This window comes from Abramis brama (genome assembly GCF_963993115.1).
Source record: "Abramis brama genome assembly, chromosome: 18".
Taxonomy (NCBI): Eukaryota; Metazoa; Chordata; class Actinopteri; order Cypriniformes; family Leuciscidae; genus Abramis; species Abramis brama.
In genome coordinates, this window is record NC_139980.1 from 7,534,680 (window position 1) to 7,554,495 (window position 19,816).

At 36.8% G+C, this 19,816-nt stretch overlaps 1 protein-coding gene across 2 annotated transcripts in view; it reads right to left on the minus strand.

Moving 5' to 3' along the window:
• Positions 1–16,150: 16,150 nt before the first annotated feature.
• Positions 16,151–19,816, minus strand: part of kif26aa (kinesin family member 26Aa) — a 69,928-nt gene continuing 66,262 nt past the window's right edge. For both annotated transcript variants that reach the window (XM_084091332.1, XM_084091333.1), the window contains one exon: positions 16,151–18,097. In XM_084091332.1, coding sequence (XP_083947458.1) covers positions 17,916–18,097 — 182 coding nt within the window. In that variant the 3' untranslated portion in view covers positions 16,151–17,915. The remainder of the gene's footprint in view (positions 18,098–19,816) is intronic.

A 19,816-nucleotide genomic window follows, 5' to 3' on the forward strand; every position in this document is an offset into this window, starting at 1 on the left:
GAACCAATCAAAACACAAAATGAAAGTCCAAACATTCACCAACACGTGACAGTACTCCCCCATCCAGGTAGGTGCGTTCTTGTGCCATAGACAGACCAACTGCGGAGGGAGGGAGGGGGCTCAGGAGGAGGACGAAGAGCGGGTGAAGGGCAGACAGAAAGCAGGAGGGACCAGGGCGGAGCAGGCTGTGCACTGGCCCAGGGCGGAGATGACCATGCAGGCGGCCTTGGAGGAGACGACGGAGGGAGGAGCCATGGTGGAGAAAGGGCTGACAACTCCAGGGGGCTGACTGACGGAGGCGGAGCAGGTGGAAGTGGAGACCCGGATGGAGCCTGGAAAGCCGACGAGCCAGGGCAATGCAGAGAATCCCGAGGGACATGCCGATGTTGACGGTTCTGGCGACCAAGGCGCAGGTGGGGATCCAGAAGGCCGCGGTGGAGCCGGAGCGACAGAGGACCAAGGTGGAATAGTAGACACCTCCTTAGAAGGAAAAATATTGATTACTACCTTGATTATCACTCATTAGATATACATTGAAGCAGCAGTGGATTCCAGAATCCACCCCCTTCACTACCTTAAAGGGCACATATTCTGCAAAATTCACTTTTACATGGTGTTTGAACATAAATGTGTGTTGGCAGTGTGTGTACACAAACACCCTATAATGATAAAAATCCACCCAGTACTTTTTAAAAAAATCCCTATAAATCTTAAGCACTGTCTCAGAACAACCCATACTCAGATTCGGGGCAATGTGATGTACTTTTGCACAGGCCCATCCCACGACTGTGGACTGACACTGCAGTTTTAGAATAGACCCGCCCTGAGTGAGCTGCACACAAGACAAGAATGTCTCCTAAGCGATTGAGGTGCTGTTGTTGTAAGAATGAACATAGCAGTCTTAATTTATTCCCATTTTTACAGTAGGATAGATGTACGAACTGTTCGTGATCCAGTTTGCATTATTGTCCGACTCCGGGTCGAAATGAACACCGCTAATGAGAGTTTCTGTTTTGATATTATCATTCTGTGAGATGAGATTGTCCAGCCACTGAGCGCGAGCTCTTGAAGCTCCGCCCCCTGTGCGGCAGCAGCAGCTCATTTGCAATTAAAGGGAGACACACAAAAACGGTGTGTTTTTCTTAGCCCCAAAAAGTGACAATTTAAACATGCTGTAAAAAATGATCTGTTGGGTATTTTGAGCTAAAACTTCACATACACACTGGGGACATCAGAGACTTGTTTTAAATATTGTGAAAAGGGGCATAATCGGTGCCCTTTAAGTATATTGGTATATTAACATCACATTACTTAATGACATATAGGCTCATAAGTTGTAAAATAAACTTTCTGTAACACCTGAAACATTGTTAGCGTATTTTATGGTGAATTTTGCCATACCTGAAACATTGTCAGTATATATTTTAAAGTGATTTTTTACTGTAAATTTAAGATTTTTTTTACAGTGTACAAAACAAATCCTCCGCATGTGACATGCAATTCTATATGTCAATCATAAATGGTGATAGAGAAGCCAGAATTTCATAATGTACCTTTTAATGACCATTGTGGAAGTCCTGCTTATGTGCAACAATTTCATTCCATTCTCTAAATCAAGTACTTTGCAATTTAGCACCATTATGTAATATCTCTAATGTCCTTGGAGTCAATAATTAAATAAAATGAATTTTGAAAATGAAATTTCATCATTGCAGTTAACTCAATTTAACACCATAAACATGTGAATTGGTTAGTCTATTCCAGTTGATTCGTTCATGTAACAAATGCAAACAATGTAAGTATTAACACATCAACCTGTTCTCCATTTAACAGGGTTAACACACAAATCCATCTGCTGGAAGTCAGCGTTGTTGCCATTGGTGTTTGTAAACTAGCTTTACTGGCATCTATGATGGATGAAATCTTTAAAAGCAAACATTAAATCTAACTATAGTTTAAATTCTAGTGTGGTGTGTATTTCCTTGCTAATATCTAATTCCTACAGTATTTAACTGCATAATAAGATAGCTAAACCACAGTGTTTAGAGTGGGATTGGTCTGCCATTTCTTTTTCCTGCAGCAAGGGGAAACTGCACACCCAGTAGTTCTACAAGACAGGTACATCAGTTCACATCACTCAGACTGTGGACTAACACTCAGCAACACCTCTGGACGTTTCTAGTGGCATGTCTCGCCATGGCCTGTGGTTTAGAATGTGAATTTGATTCACCTCTCACAACTTCTGTGTCAGCCTCATTCTTTCTCCTTGTTTCTATATATTCACTTCTCATTTTCAATTTTACATATGCTCTTCTCATGCAGTTTTCTCAGATTTTATTAAACATGCTCACACGTTCATTTCCGGCCTGCATAATTTCCTGACCCCATTTAACTTTCTCTCTCCTTCCACTTTTCTTTCAATCTCAACTGTCCTCAGGACTGGAGCTCATGGTACTACTAACAGAAAGAGACAAAAAAGCAAAAAATAAATAAAAATAAAATAAAAAACTACTTTACTGAACTTTGCACCATGGTTGAACTTTGAACTTTACATGAACTTTGCACAGTGATTGTAAATGATCTTCCCAAGTCCATGAGTAGCTGAATCCCTTCCATCTTCAAAGAAATGTCTGAATCTGCACTTATTCTTAAACCATTTATGGGATATTACCCTAAAGTTAAAGTCCCTTAGTACTTCATCATGTTTTAAACTTACATGACTCTCTGAAGAACTAAAAGGGTGAAATTCCTCTTTTCCATGAATTTACAATAAATTGGGTCTGGAGCTTCTAAGCTTAAAAAAAAGACACAAAAATACCATAAGACTTATGTTCTGTATTTAAGAATTTTCGCTAGTACTTATGTTGAGGCATTGCTCATTTCTATCTATCTGTTAAGCCAATATGAAACTATAACACTGTTTCAGGATCAGGTGCTTAGGTGCTGTGAGAGTAATTTTCTACACAGTTCATGAATTCTGTGAAAATTCCAGGAGTCCTGTTAAATAAATTCAGTATTCCCCTCAGCTCAAACACAGCTGCACATGACAGGTTTACACAGCAACTGAATGCCAATATGCCCTAAACATTCTTCTCCACACACACGGCGATCATAAACGCAATGTAACATGTCTCCTGAGAGTGATATTGCCTGCCATTTCAAGTGTTGCCATAAAACTACTGATGCTACAACATAAACACAACATTGTAAAGCCTTAAGTGAATTTACAGCATGAACACGCACCCTGCCGTGCTGTACCAGGTGTTTAAAGCAATCAATCAAGATTACCGACACTGTTAAATGGTGTGACTGCTAGTATTGCATATCTGTGGACTGTAATACCTACTGCAGGTGGTTAAAAATATCATCCTGTTTCTTTACTGCAGGTTAAATTTAGTTTAAATATTAAAGATTTCTCTATTTTTCTTGCATATGGTTCAAATGGTAAATCATGCAAGCTGAGTCAATTTGTGAGTTTTGAGTTTTCTTATTATTGCCTAAGACTGAGATTCATGAATATTCAAAGGTTGACTGCACACATAGGCCTATAAACTATTTTAAAGAGTACAACTGCTAATTACTGCCTCTTAGCAAACAAAGATCACATCTTCTCCTCTGTCTCACACCTTCCAAACACTAATTAAGCCAGTAATGTTTTCTACATATACATTACTGTAACAAGAACAGTTAATTGGATTCTGAAATAGAGCAGACAAACTCTTTCATGATGACTTACAGTATATTGCATCAAGCAACAAAGCAGGATGGCATTTCACTTTTATGTGACAGATTTGTGTGGATTTAAAATCTAAAAGTTAACTTTATTACAGTAAACAGAAAGTATAGAATAATCCCTCTTAAATAATTATTCCGCAATCATTTACTTCTCAAATCACGTTTGCTATGACTTCCTGACAAATTCCTTTATTCCGTCTTTCAGCAGTGTGATTGTTTGCTGCCTTTGTGTGCTAAAAAGATAAATGACCTTCAAAGGCATAAATAAATGCCAGCAATAAAAAAACAATAAATGAATGAGTTCCATTGTTATGTCCACATCCAGGTTTTTAATCAGGATTTGCTGTTGTTCCTAGAGGCAGATCATCCATAGATGCATTGTTGTGTGTGATGCTAATGCCTTGATTTATTTACACTTGAGAATTAGCTGGTTTCTGCTTGAACTTTTCATCGTTCATTATAATTTTTATCCATTTCTTTTTTCTTTCTTTTTTTATCCATTTCTTACCCTGATGACAACACTGTGTTTTTGTCTGGTCAAAGAATCTTTGACTTATTTCTCACCAAGTTGTATTTAAAGAAACATTCAAATTGATTTTGAGGTCAAGCACAGACTACAATGTTTATTACCGTTTATTACAGGGGAGTGAATATTTAGCCTGATAACATAATCTGTCATTTTCAGAGGTGGACAAAGTACACAACTTCCTTACTTGAGTGAAAGTACATTTACTACTGGTCAAATATTACTCCTTTACAAGTTAAAGTTGTAAAGAACGATTTTTACTTAAGTAAAAGAACAGAAGTACTTGTTTTTAAAAGTACTTAAGTATCAAAAGTAAAAAGTAATCCAACGCCAGATTGAAATTAATCTTCAACGTCGGACAGACGTTGTATTGTGGTTGAAAATGAAAATCGGGTTGACGTCAGAAACAAACATCAGTCGGGTTCTGACGTCAACCCGACTTTCATTTTCAACCACAATTGTCCGACGTTGGATGTTGACGTCAATCTTATGTCGGGTTCTGACATCAAACTGATGTCGGGGTCTGACGTCAACCCGACTTTCATTTCCAACCAAAATGCAACCCCTGCAAAACGATAATTATTTTTGCAATTCTGTTTTGGTGCTTCTAGTGGTGCAGATATTACACACTTCACCTTTAAGACAAATAAACTATAAGAACAACTACATGACAGAAATGGTTTATTTAACACTAGGTATAAATGGTGCTGAATTAATAAAGTGATTGTGTTACATTATTATTTCATATGGCTGTAATCGCAAAGCGACAGAGAATATTAAAAGGTCTTTAATAATAAATCCAACTGGGAACACGCAGGAGATCACAACCACGCAACGTAAACTAATGTTTTTGAAAACGATACCATTAACGTCTCTGTGTAAAAAACAAAAATCTAACAGTCTATAGGCACGTAGTAGTTCTTTACAAAGTGACATCGCCAACTACTGGCCTGGCATGCATAACACATCACTTTTAGTCTTTTTAGATCCGTGTGAACGGGGATCGTTTTCACAACGTTGTCGTCTGTATGTGGAAAACACATAGGCAAAATGTTTCCGTTTTTAGTACATCACTAATGGAACTAAACATAACCCTGAGAAATGACAATATAGATATGCACTGTATGAAAATTACTACATTGAAAATAAACAAAAATTATTTTATTTTATTTTATGAACTTGAACAGAACTATTTATTTCCTCAGCAACCATAACAATCAATTTTGAACTGTTTCTGTAAATAGTTAGACTTCATAGTGATGTTTACAGTCAGCGGAGACAGAGGAAACACAGCCGGATGGTGCAATGCAATTAGTATACTGGTCCAGCCAGCAGCAATCAGCAGAACCTAACCTCATTACTGTCTATGAACTACACGATCTGTTTCACTGAGAGGGGAATTAATTACACCAAATTAACCTTGCCGGCAATACGAGACATGTTCAGCTTGAAAATACACAGAATATTCCATTTCAATGCAAACGAATGAGAACCTTTGGACATATTATACTGCATCCAAAAGCGAGAATTGAAACTGACAGGCAAGAAATATTTTGCCTTTCCTGTGTAATGTCAAAGTGAAGAGAAAAACCATGTGAACAAAATAATTAAACATGCCAGTTCCTAGATGCTGATTATCTCGTAACACCATTATACTGGATTAATCAGTGGTAAATCATATTTCCAATGACTGGCTTTGAAGAGACTTGCATGAGAATAGATATTGGCTCTACTGTTTAACCCAGGGGTCAGATTTTTTCATACACACACTGCAATAGTTTATAAGAAAGGGCTTTGATTAGATTCTCCTATCCAATTACTCTCCATGTCATTATCATTACCTCATCCTGCTCTGGACTCAATATAAAGCAGCTTACCGTCATGTGGTCTTTCTATTAGAATGAATTAAAGCGTTTATGTGAACCATCTATGAAAACTTCAGTTAACAATGGTTTAAAAATAAGTTATCTATGTTTCTAAGGAGGAATCATAGTCCAGAACATAATAGGATGTTTTAGAAATCTATAAGCTTTATAATGTCCAAAACATTGTGAAAACAAAATCACAATTCATATTCAATGTTATCATCAAATAATGGCTTACTGTATGGAATTATACAGCATAACGAAACATGCCCTAGAGTGACGAATAGTGGCAGTAACTTACACCCGCCATCACATTCTATTAACCTCTTCCTCTCCACAAAGAGTCAGTGTGTCTCCTCAATTTAACTCTCTTGAGCTAGATGACCAGTGTCATATTGACCACGACACATACATTCCTCCATCTGAAACCTGAATGTTATCCAGACATGAAGTCCCAGACTAAAGGAATTAAAGTCATTCAACCCTGAATATAATGGAAATGCATGTGCCGATATCATGTATTTATAAATAATGTAATTACAGAAGAGCAAGTAAATTGAAGCAAACAAATCAATTCTAGACTTCATTTAGAGTCTGTAGTTGTCTGACAGTAAATTAAACTGAGTTATATGGGCTGTATCTGAGATAAGAGGGAATGTGGCCCTCATACGTTTTTCTAGGCTATTTTGTAGGTTCCTCTTTTGCCAAATGTGTGTGTATGCACAGTGCCAAAAAATAATTTAGCACCAATTTGAGGATAAGTAAAATAGAGCATTATGAGATATTAAGTGTCCCGGCAGTCCACAAAATGAGAAAAAAAAGTTAACTAAAATGAAATATATGCACAAGTTTCTATAAATTTCAGGCCATTTGATTAAATTATTGAATTTAACTTTTTTCTATTAAAAACAAAGCACGTAAGACAAGTTTAATTTAGCTTTTTGCAAGTTTTACAATTTTAAGTATATTTCAATAAAATAAAAAAAGTAATTCAATTGAATATTGAATAAAGTGAATTAATGACTAAATCTAATGTAAAACCTTTAAATTAAACACCAGCATCATAAAGTTATCTAGATTTTACTTATACTTTTGAATATTTAATCAAAATTGTCTATACATATTACAGGGTTTGTCTCCTTTGGCCTCCTACTTACTCCAAATTAAACAAACAATCCTAAGTAATATTTACTTTAAAACTTTTTTGCTGTAACTGTATGAAAAAATACATATACAGCATGAATTTCTGTGAATACATCCTGTTCTACCTCAATTCAAATCCCTGAACTGAAGTGGAATGTAGAAGGCATTCTCCATCCAATTCTGAATGGTGCACAATCCAGGCCCACATTGCAAATTCTACTCAAACTGCACTAACATGTTTTTTTGCAACAACATGCTTTCTTAAATATGTTCAGAAACGGGTGTGAAAAAGGTTGGATAAATCCTCATACAGAGCTTGTGGGCAGATATACATGCACTCCTAACCTTCCCAAGCATCAAAATCACTTCTGCTTCATATGAACCGACAGGGCATGAAGACAAACGACTGAGATTGTGTGAGCTTGTATCGCCACACTCTGTGTTGTACGATCCTGTACCAAAGCTATATGAGTCAAATACTGCAGTTGTGGATGTGACGTCCACTGGAACCACTCTAAAAGCAAATGCTCTCACTCCAACTCAGGAGCTAAAATACAGTCTATTACATTATGCTATAGCATGTACTGTATATTTCGTAACACCAGTAATGGATCCTCTTGAAAAAAAACATTTTCTTTGCATGCTCATAACTCAGAATGAAATGAGACATTTTAATACAGTGGCCTCAAAGAGTATTTGTACACTTAAGTGACACATAGAAAAATGTCTGAATGTCACTGCATTAGAAACAAAATATCAAACCAAGCGAGATCTGGAAAAAAAAATGCTAACGCTTTTCTTAAGTCACTTTTTTTGTAAACCTTTACAATTACATGGTCATAAAGTCATTTTGAATGGATGTGGTCAGTACCCTCTAAAGGGGACCTATTATGCAAAATTCACTTTTAGAAAGTTTTTGGACATATTTATGTGTCCGCCGTACACCCAGCAACCCTATTGTGGTAAAAATCCATCGTCTTTTCCCCCATAAATCTGAAACGGTGTCTCAAAATTTCTTTTGTTGTTTGATTCATATTAACAGCATATACAGCTGTAGGCTATATTACGCTGCCTTCACTTTAATACCCAGATCTAACAAACACATGTGATTTCTTTCCCTGCGGTTCATGTTCACAGACATAACCGACTGTGTTTATGTGAAGCTTGTGTGTTTTTGACATAACGTTGAGTGTATTTTATCTATTTAAGTGCAATAAGATGTGAAAGAGAACTCATGGGATGTGCCGTCTGACAGCCAGCTTTCTGTGCGCGTGCCTCAGAAAACCATATATCAGAAGTTGAAGCTGAAATGCCTTTAAAACGCATGTAAATAATAAACTTCTGTGATGTCGAAGAACAGCAATCTCATGTAAGCTTGACCACAATAGAGACGATAATCAAAATCAAACAGATGTTTTGTTCGTTTTTGAGTATCTGAGGCATGAGCTGTAAAGGTACAGCATTCTGGATGAGGCGGTGAGCAGTAGCTCATTTGCATTTAAAGATATACACACAAAAACAACATGTTTTGTTGATTGTTTACAGTTTATTACTCACAGTGTCTTGGGATGTAGGAAATAATGCAAATTCCATTTGTAATTTTGGTATCAATGTCCAAATACTTTTTGGAGTGACTTTTTGAGGCCACTATATGTCAGAAGCTTATTAATTTCAGGCCCCAGCTCTCATTGATTTTGATACTGAAAGACCTCAACTGTTTCATAAATTATTTCTCCTTTGCTCTTCAAACCGTTTGCTCATGCTACAGTTGAGCAGCACATGCAAGCCTCACTAAAGCTGTCTTGGCAATTGACAGGCCTGCCCTATGTGAGAACATGCTGTCTGAGAGACTTGGAGAGCACCCAGGATTGATCTGAGCTCAAGGCAGCAGCTGAATCTTTCAGGGGATAGTGTGTATGAAAACTCTGCTTTTCTCTTCTCTCTTTTCATCGGCACCATCCTCCTCGCAGTGGTTAATTGAGGTGCAGGGGGATGGAGACAGGGGAATCTATTTCAGCACAACATCGGGCGAAAAGGACGGTTGAATGGATAGCCAGCCGTGTCCTGAATGCAAAAGCCTCATGGCTCGGTGGATCGTGGCGGGTAATGGTTGCCTTATCTTCTTAGTCACAGCTCCTTTGTGCCCGTAAGAGTGACTTCTGAGGCAATACAGACGCAAACAAAATGAGACGGGAATTGTTTGGGTCACACTAGTAGGACAGAGTCAATGCAGGTACAGCGGCATTTCCACATTGTTCATTGTCCAGTTGCTTCGACTGACAACGTAAAGATTATAATAAATGCTTCTCGGGCTGGATGTCAAGAAGATTGTTAACATGGACCTGGACTGAAGTTTCTTAGCAAAAAACGCCAAAAAAAGGTCAAATATCACTCGCAGCTTCATTGCAAGATACACCCAGTGACCGAGCCATTTACCGGGGATAATGATGAGGCCCCAAATCAATATGGTGTCGAGACAGCCCGAGCATGAAGGGGACTGAGTGACAGTACACCTATCAGAAGACACAGCTGCTTCAGAAAGCTGTCATTTCTGATCATATATTTACTCGCCCTCGTGTCATTTTTGGGTCCTGCCCCATCAAAGTCAGCAACGGTGTACAGGTTCTAATCAAAAAATAGCTTCTTGTCATTCAGAGCAGCACTCAGAACAGCAAACCCTTATCGATTTTCTTGCTGTGCTAGGAGGCAGCACCAAGAATGCTGTCAGTCTAGAACATTTCTCATATTACAGTTACTCTGTTTTTTTAAAGGGGTCATGACTTGGATTTTTTTGTTATTATTATTCTAATATGTTACTTGAGGTTCACTTATTTACATTTACATTTAATCAGCAGACTTATCCAAAGTGACTTAATGAGGAGAACAATATAAGCAATCAGACTAGTCCTGTAACAAGTCTCAGTTAGTCTAACACAGTACACATAGCAAGTTTTTTGTTTGTTTTTTTTTATCAGAAAAACAAAACAAAACAAATAGTATAGAATAGAAAAGGTAAGTGCTATTAATTGGTCAGGTACTGACGAAAAATATGTCTTTAGACATTCATTCAAGCTTCATCTTTCAACTAAAGTTTCTTTGCGAACTCCATTACACTGTTTGGAACATTTTGTTTGGTAAATGAGGCACAATCATATAATCCTCCAACACTATCCAGGACGCCATTAAAATAAACCATCCACTTGTTTCCGATGCTGGGATCCTTCTTTAGTCTGTACAAAGTTGTAAACAAGTGGTTTGAACTGTGTGACTAAGTGACTGAATGCCAGTGGGTGGGGCCTATGGTGCGATGATGTAAAACTTTATGTTGATGTCTTGCTCTGGAGGCAGTCATATGCAAATGTATTTGCCTGTGTAATATCAAAACTAGCTGTTTTTGGAGCTTGATTAAATAAATGCATTTTTTATAATGAGGATGTTTTAAGCTATGAAAATTGCAGGATGTTTTAATGGTTTAAATACCTCTTATATGACAAAAGATCAAGGCAAATTTGATTTCTCAAGTCATTGAAATCAATGGAATGAAAAGTGTAAATACAAACCAAGAATCAATTGGGAGACAAATGTAAAGTTGTATATTGTTAATTTTTTTAAGTAAGTGATGGATTTGTTAACAAATTATCGATTAGCACCAATGGACACCAAATATGATTAGGTTTGTGTGTGTAACCAGTCCTACTCGACTCGCTCCGAGTGGAATTGGACCCGAGGTGTCGGGAGGCGGGCGCGCTAACATGAACGCTAAAGTTCGCAGCCGCTAGCGTGCCTCTTGAGGCCAGGGGAGTGAGGTTTACATGCACAGCTCTTACTGGCCTACGTGTGTTACACTGAGTTTTGATACTAGGCAGTCCGTTCCGTAGGTGAAAGAAAGTGAAAGAAAAAAAGCAGTTTAGTGATGCACTCCAAACTAACAAAAGAGGTCATGTCATTGCCAAGGAGGCCAACAACAGAAGAAGAAAAAAAAATAGGAAGGAAAAGGCAAATTCCACTTCCCACATTGTCCTCAACCCCTTTCCTGTCGCAGTTTAGCCTCCATTTCCATCTGCCATGTCTTATAAATATAACATGCTTTCAAGGTCTTTGAATAGAAACAAAGACTTCTTTCTGGAAGCAGGAACACACAGACCCCTGCAGAGAAAGTTCATTTGAACTTTGAGATGGAAGAGACATTGGACAGCTTCTTAAAAAGCTGGGTTTAGGAGGCTGTGATGCTCTAGACCCTTGGATGGTGACAGGCCCCGCAGACTCCTTAGATCCAGGGCTCTGTTTGATATCTGAGGCAGAAGTCTGTCTTTTGACTCCAGGCACAGAAATTATGCCTTGATTTTACAAAAACATTACTCCAGGATTTTTGCTAAAATTCTTATTTTAAAGGTGCACTCAGTAGTTTTAAACATAAATAAATGAATAAAACTAAATAAAACATAACATAAAATTATCCAATCTTCTAGAAAGATTTACACAGAGCAGGTCAAGGCACTTTACAAAACAAAAAAATGACATTGAAACAAAATAAGCAATCCTACAGTATATAACAACAAACAAAACATTAAAGACACAATTATACAAGACCAGAAATAAAGCCAAGTAATCAGTCCACATGAGCCAGCTATAACACAAACAAAGCATTTGGGACTGGAAAAGGACGAATGACAACTGAATAAAAAAGAGGATATTAATAAAAAGGAAAGATGAAAAGCACACGAGATGAACTTGGGACATTCAGCATTCGGATTTGACCTTGTTCTGTCTCAGATGGAGCCGCGTTTTCCACCTTGAGGATCCCAAGAGCCATTTGAGGGATTTTCTCCCTGCATGTGTCTGTCCAAGCATGTTTATTCCTTGAGGATCCCAGTGGGCTTCAATGTGAGAGCAGCTTTTTCCATTCCAATACGAAAGACATTATCATGGTAAATGGGCTGGAACAAGAAATGGCTCAATGTGGGAATCGTCCGCGGATTTAAAACTGCAAACTCAAAAGCCTATCTTCATTTTACAGCAAAGGATGAAGGAAAGCAAAATCAAAGCTGGTGCATGGGCACGTGTTCACAATGCATCTTGATTCTAACATAGGTTTGTGCTTCTGAAATGCAGCTCTTTGTTTTAATTTGGAGTTCATAATAAAATAAAAATAAAAATAAAACGAGGAGCTCTGTAAAATATTTATCTCAGAGTGATTCCCAAACAGGAGTATGTGTAAACATATATATATATATTTTTTGCTATTTATGATTTCAGGACTTTTTAAAGTTCTAAAAGTATAAGAAAAAAAATAAAATAAATAAATAAATAAAAATAAAACGAGGAGCTCTGTAAATTATTTATCTCAGAGTGATTCCCAAACAGGAGTATGTGTAAACATATATTTTTTTTTTTGCTATTTATGATATCAGGACTTTTTAAAGTTCTAAAAGTATAATAAAAATAAAAATAAAAATAAATAAAAATAAAAATAAAACGAGGAGCTCTGTAAATTATTTATCTCAGAGTGATTCCCAAACAGGAGTATGTGTAAACATATATATATTTTTTTTTGCTATTTATGATTTCAGGACTTTTTAAAGTTCTAAAAGTATAAGAAAAAAAAAAAAAAGAAAAAAAAAGAAAAAAAAGAGGAGCTCTGTAAATTATTTATCTCAGAGTGATTCCCAAACAGGAGTATGTGTAAACATATTTTTTTTTTTTTTTTTTTGCTATTTATGATTTCAGGACTTTTTAAAGTTCTAAAAGTATAAGAACAAATAAAATGTTAATAATGATACATTTGTGTGGATGACACTCATAGCAGATTATATGTGCTGCTTCTTTTTTACTTTAATACTATTTCAAATAAATGCTGTTATTTTTAACTTTAAGATTCATCACAAAATGTTGAATATATATATATCATGGTTTCCACAAAAATTATTAAGCAGCACAATCGACAATAAGAAGAAATGTTCCTTGAGCACAGCATATAAGAAAGGTATCCAAAAAGTAATGCAACAAACTATTACTATTACTTTTTTTTTTCTTTTTTTTTTTTACTGTATTTTTGATCAAATAAATGGGCTTGTATACGGGTATGAAGACTGGCAAGCTTTTCTGTCATGCTTGCCTGTTGCCTGTATTTGCATTGAAGCAACACAAGCTCAGATATGCTGAACATTTCCTTCAGATCTTGACCTGAACGAACTGTACCATTAAAGCAGCTGACAGCTAATTGACACAGACAGTTTGGCAGTGGTCATATGACAAAGTTTAATTAAGATTAAACGTAAAGGGAATCTGCACAAGTACTCTGTTTGAGGAAGGGAAAACAAAACAGATCGCCCCAGGCTGTCTTCAGAGCAAAGGCTAATTTGCACTGAAATGAGTCAATAAACACATTTCATCTGAGCTGGCAAGGCACGCCAAACAGTAAAAATGATATATAGTCTCCTCTCCTGGGATGAGAAAATATCTATTTCAAACTGTAAAGGCACAAACAGCTTTCTGTGATCTATATGCATCACGTAATCTACCTTTCTGACATTGAGATTTTTTGAGTTTATTGTTTGTACAATATTGTTATTTTGCAGGGTGCTCCTCATTTTACTCAGTACAGCTGGCAGCCCAAAAGGTCTCTTATTTCACAAAGTGATATACATGTACAAAGAATGGAAATATCCGAGCCCAGTCTACACCTCAACTAAAAATGGCTAGGCAAGGCTATTCTTAAATGGTAGTCACAGCAACTGTGGCCATGCATTTGATGGGCACATGCTGCCTCTGATGGGTTTAATGCAATAGGCGTGACAGGCGGCACACTGGCTCCTTACAACAAGGAGCAATTAACCCCGCTACTATTCACCCTTACATTTCAATGTGCCAGTAAAAGAAAGATACTTCACCCTGTCACCGATATGTGCCAATCAAACTGTATTCACCAATGCATACTCACAGTTTGTACTGTCACTGCAGGAAATAAGCCTTGTTCATTGCAAATGACTTCCCATTGCTTGGTTCACTGCTTCAGCTCCCCAATCAAGGTGTCAAGGCAAACTCAATCATCATAGAAGGCAATGCTTTGAGAACGAGCATTCTTGCTGTCCAAAAGATAAATGCATGCAGGAAATATATGCAAAACAATACACAGAAAAACAAAACACAGGGCATAAAAAATAAATGATTATAATACATAGAAGTTCTTCACATTACATAAAAACAGCAGAATTAAAATCCAGTTGAGCCAAAATAGTTAGAATAAACTATGAGTTTGATGTTTGTACATTGGATTTTTTATTATTCAGTGCATTAATACACATATATGCACACTTGGTTATGGTGTGGTTTATATCACCCTTGTCCTGATTTTTCATGCATTCTGTCATGCATTTCAAAGTGTTTTCCCATTTACTGTAGCTTTCAATATAAATGCAAGAAGTAGCATTGTGACAGAGGATGGAATTGAAATAGCACGGACTCCACCTCCATTTTGTCCGTTTCTGTTGCACATATTCAGAGGGTGACGGAGAACTCAATCACATTCAGAGCCTGGGGGTTGGACTGTCTGCTTTTGAACCTGCCTTCCCCCATCCATGTATGTAATGAACAGAGGGAGGCAGATACAGAAAGACATGCATAGAAAGTTCTTACTGTAGGAGACCAACGATTGGGGGATGTGTAGAACTTTAGGAATGATGGGTGATCAAATTCTCCGGAGATTTCCGCGGGAAGAGATTCTGTGTGTTCCTTGTCAGCAAATTTGACAGGGTCACTTGGTGACTCTCAGTGACACATTATGACATAAATGACTAGATGTCTTCAGAGAGACTGATTAAAACATCTCGATCCATTTGACTAGACCATCTGCTGAGGAGAACAGGAGAGAGCAGGTGGAATAACCCGCCAATGGAATTACTCATAAAGGGAATTTACCCTGTTGGCCTTTAAAGCTATCATATTCTGCCTCTTGTGACCAGTAACAATTTAACAAGTCCACAATGGATGACTGCTTTAATGTCAAGCCGTCATTACTTTACACAGTCTCTTCTCTTGCAAATATGGAATGATCAAGGGAAGATGTGATCTTTTTCATCTGGCTGGTGAATTGTACAGTGTTATATATGGAGACATTACATTAAACACTACCATTCAAAAGTTTGAGGTCGGTAAGATTTTTGTAAGTGTTTTGAAAGAACTCTCTTATGCTCACCAAGGCTGCATTTATTTGATTAAAAATACAGTAAAAATTTCACTCATATTGTGAAATATTATAGACATTTAAAATACATTTTCAAATATATCGACATAGAAAACAGTTACTTTATTCCTGTGATTGCAAAGCTGAATTTTCAGCATCATTACTCCAGTCTTCAGTGTCACATGATCCTTCAGAAATCATATAATATGCTGATTTGATGCTCTTGAAAGATTATTATTATCAATATTATTATCAGTGTTAAAAACAGTAGTTTTACCATCAACCTTTCCCTCGCATCTTTCCTTTGTTTTAAAAATCAGATGTTTATATGTACTATCGAACAGATTAGAAAAGGTTTAAACCACCCCTTACAATCCGAAATTAAATTTGGCCAATTCATTCCGACTGACGTGGTTAAATGTGACTTTTTTATACCGACTGCGCTAATAATCTGATTACAAACAGATTATTAGAGTCCATGTAAACGCAGTGGCTGCTTAATAATTTTGAGGAAACCGTGATAAAAAAAAATTCCCAGGATTATTTGATGAATGGAAAGTTCAAAAGAACAGCATTTATTTGAAATAGAAAATCTTTGGAACAAGGTCTTTACTGTTACTTTTGATCAATTTGATGTGTCCTTGCTAAATAAAAATATTAATTTCTTTAAACAAAAAATCTTACTTGACTCAAATGTTTGAACGTTAGTGTTTATTTTCCTATTGAAAATTGATGATTACAAGCTCTGACTGACATATAACTTGATAAAATGCAACAAATATGTGGAAGCACAGATACTTTTAAAGTCATCATTTGTTAGAATGTTAGAATTTGTCATTAATTCATAATTAATTAATTTCCCTGTGCAAAATATTTTAATGTGACTTGACCTCTGGACTTTATAACAGGAAAAAAATTATCTTTCAAAAGAAAATACTTTTAAATAAATCAGTAGACAAATGAAATAGCCACATTGCACAAAGAATTATAAAGATGAGACATTCTTTTTATTCATAATTTTATGTTAATGCAAACTAAGGAGTCTATACATGATTTTTAAAAAGGATAAAAAACTGTACAATATAAAGCAGGAACACTGATAAAATGTCATAGACATTGAAAAAGTCTAAATGCTTGGCAAATCTGTTAAACGTAAACTATTAGTAGAAATCACAGACTAACTTATAAAACGAAGAGAAAAATGTAATTAATTTTACAAAGAACAAATAAAAGATGTCATGCAGCAACTTGAAAAAAAAAAGGCCTGAGTCTTTTTTTCTCTCTTTTAAATAAAGAATCATTCAACAGCAACAACAACAAAAAGAACTTTGTAAAAAAATAGCCACAAATTCTACTTAAAAACCTTTGCAAATCCAAATAATCTCTTCTATTTGTTTCTTTATGAGAAACAGCAGTCACACTTCTCTGCAGAGACACTTTGAGGATTAACATGACAAAAAAAAAAAATCATCAAACATCAGAGGCTGAAGATAAATCACTGGACACAGTGAGGAGAAAGTCCTGTGCTGTGAAGCTGTCAACAGATGATAGCCATTTGTATATTCAAAGTTCATTTTCAGCGAAGAAAGGCATAATCTTTTGAAGTTCAGGTAGATACAGTGGGTTTGTTTCGTTAAAAGAAACCAGCTTAATGCTGGATGTTGCATGATCAGAGAACAACAGACACATGCATACATTACAGTATGATGTATACAGTACACACTGAAATTACAAAGCACAATCTCACTTCGGTTCGATGTCCTGAGAAGTGTTTGAGACGAGCTCTAATTTCTGATCTGCCACCTGCAACAATCAGTTAAAGTAGTAGATCTGGATCAAGGGAAAATGACATGTGGACTGAGAGCCAGTCATTATGCAGGGCAACTGTAACTAAATGAGATAGATGACAATGCCACAGCTTCAGCATTCTTTATCCAATCAATCATCTGTCAGGGGCAAGCACATTTTTGCATGTTAAAGTCGAACAGGTCTAATCGTGGTAATTTGGATATTAGAAAAGGCAATAGTATGGGGAGTTTTGTTTCTCAACTTTTTTTGTGTTTATTACCTAAAACTATATTTTTACACACTTTAGCTCTTATAAATACACTATACACCGCACTGCATTGCAAAATACTTTGTTTTTCAAAGTGTACTTGGGAAAGTTGGTCTCAATGCTAGCACCAATCATAAAACAAAGATAGTTCTTGGGATTTTTTTTTTTTTGGTTTAAGGCACTTCCTGGTAACGTTAATGAAGATCTCAGGACACAATCTTGTTTTTATTCTATTCTGTCTCTTTGTTTCTCAGCATTTCAGGGAGTTTCTAACTATGCATGTTCAATACCTTCACTTGTTGCATTGCTCAAAGCAGGACAGTCCCCCCCACCCCCCATCCCCCATAAAATAAAATAAAATGTTCTTGCCACAACTTGCAGCTAAACAATGTCCTGTTTTGTTGTCTCTTACACCTCCATTTCTTGTTGTCCACTCTGTCCTGGTATCGCGGGCACTGCAATATCGAAGCAGGTCTCCATCATTACACGAGACTTGCATAGGTTGACACAAAACTCCAGGTCTCCTGTGGCCTGAGCTAGAGCCTCCAGGTAGGTCTGCGACTCCTGGTCCAAATCAGAGTCCACATCAACTAAAGAAAAAAAGGGTGAAAAACAAAGTTGATATTTTTTAACTTTCAGATTATTTACTAGGGATGTGAATTTGGATGGATGGATGGATATGGACATAAATATACTGAGTTTTTGTCACTTTTTGTAACGTTTATTCAATGAGTTACTCGTCTACCACAATAACTAATGTAATGTTTTAGATTATCTTTATTTAGGAGTTTTTCCTCAGCAAGTATTGATTTGCATGGAAAATGTGATCAATTCATTTTCTTTTAAATACAGTCGATTGACAGGCCTAATTAAAACATGAATATAAAAATAAAAATCAAACCATCTCTAAAATAAATACACACAAGGAAGCCACATTATTGTATGACACAATAAGGATGTGACAGTGCATCCCCACTGACACACCTAGATTGATAGTTGTACCACTCAAGACATAAACAAAAATCTATGCAGGTGATAGTTGGTTGATGTAGGAGATGGGCTTGCAGAAACACCATCCTCATTTTACTGGGCTCTGAAGAGGAGCTGATTTATACAGTGTGACATCCCCAATCACAGCTTTACCCAAGACAGCAGTCACGGATGAATAGTAAACATCACCTGGCCAGTGGGCAGGTAGTGATTGCAAAAGAGAAAAATAATTCCTTATTGATTCAAGAACACACACAGGCACGGATATACACTCGCTCTCTCCATGCGCCTGCCTTTTTCTCTACATTATTCTTTTACGTCCTGTGATTTCTGTTTACAAAAGTGTGTCTTCTAGCAAAGCAGAGACAGATACTTTGGAGGTTCTTGTATTGGTCCTTTGTAATAGTTGTTATTCTTTTTTATAACTGAAACTGAGGGATGAATACAGAATAAAACAAAGATGGAGAATCAGCAGAGCTTTGTTTTGCTGCTGGCAATGGTCTTTTTCATTCTCAGTAAACAACACTAATAACATGATTCAGATTTGATACTGAAAGCCTTTGAATTTGTTTGAGAAAATCCTGAATTACAATAATAAACTGTTTGCTGAATAGTATGCTATGGTGATTCTGGTCATTGTTAACCTGAAGGTTAAATGTAGTAAGTTCAGAGTTCGTTCTTACAACACCATGTCTACAACAGCTTGAGGCTGTCTAGTTTCATCCTCATACATCACACCCACGGACCATTGGCTGAACATGCATAGGGCACAAAAAATTGGAAACAGTTCAGGAGTTTCATAGTCTTCATCTGATTGGTTGAATTCTACAGGATTTCCAGGAGACGTGTTCTTTAACGATCCGCCTGGAAGCAAGCCCGCTGTAACGGCAAAGCCCTCTCATGGAAGAAGAAATCTGTCGTGTTTACAACTGTGACAATGAGCTTATCAGGATCGCTGTATTTTCAGTATGTGAATTTCAAGGCATAGACTCTTTAAAATACTACCAAGAGTTTTACACTCCAGTCTGTTATTGTAAGGACATTGACATTTCGCGCCCCAAAACATGACGCTGAACAACAGAACAGAGATCACAGCCTTTAGCGTCAGTCGCTAGAGAGCCTCTTGTGATCAGGGGAGTGAGGTTTACACGCACAGCTCTTATTGGCTTAGGAAAGTTACACTGCTATGGAGTCCAGACCTTCTGTCGTCAATCTGAACATCTGGCTACGAGAGACTTAAGGCTATCTATCTATTTGTTCTTTGTGTCAGAAGTACTGTGAGGGCTTGGAGTACATCAGAAATAGAACGGGGCATCAGT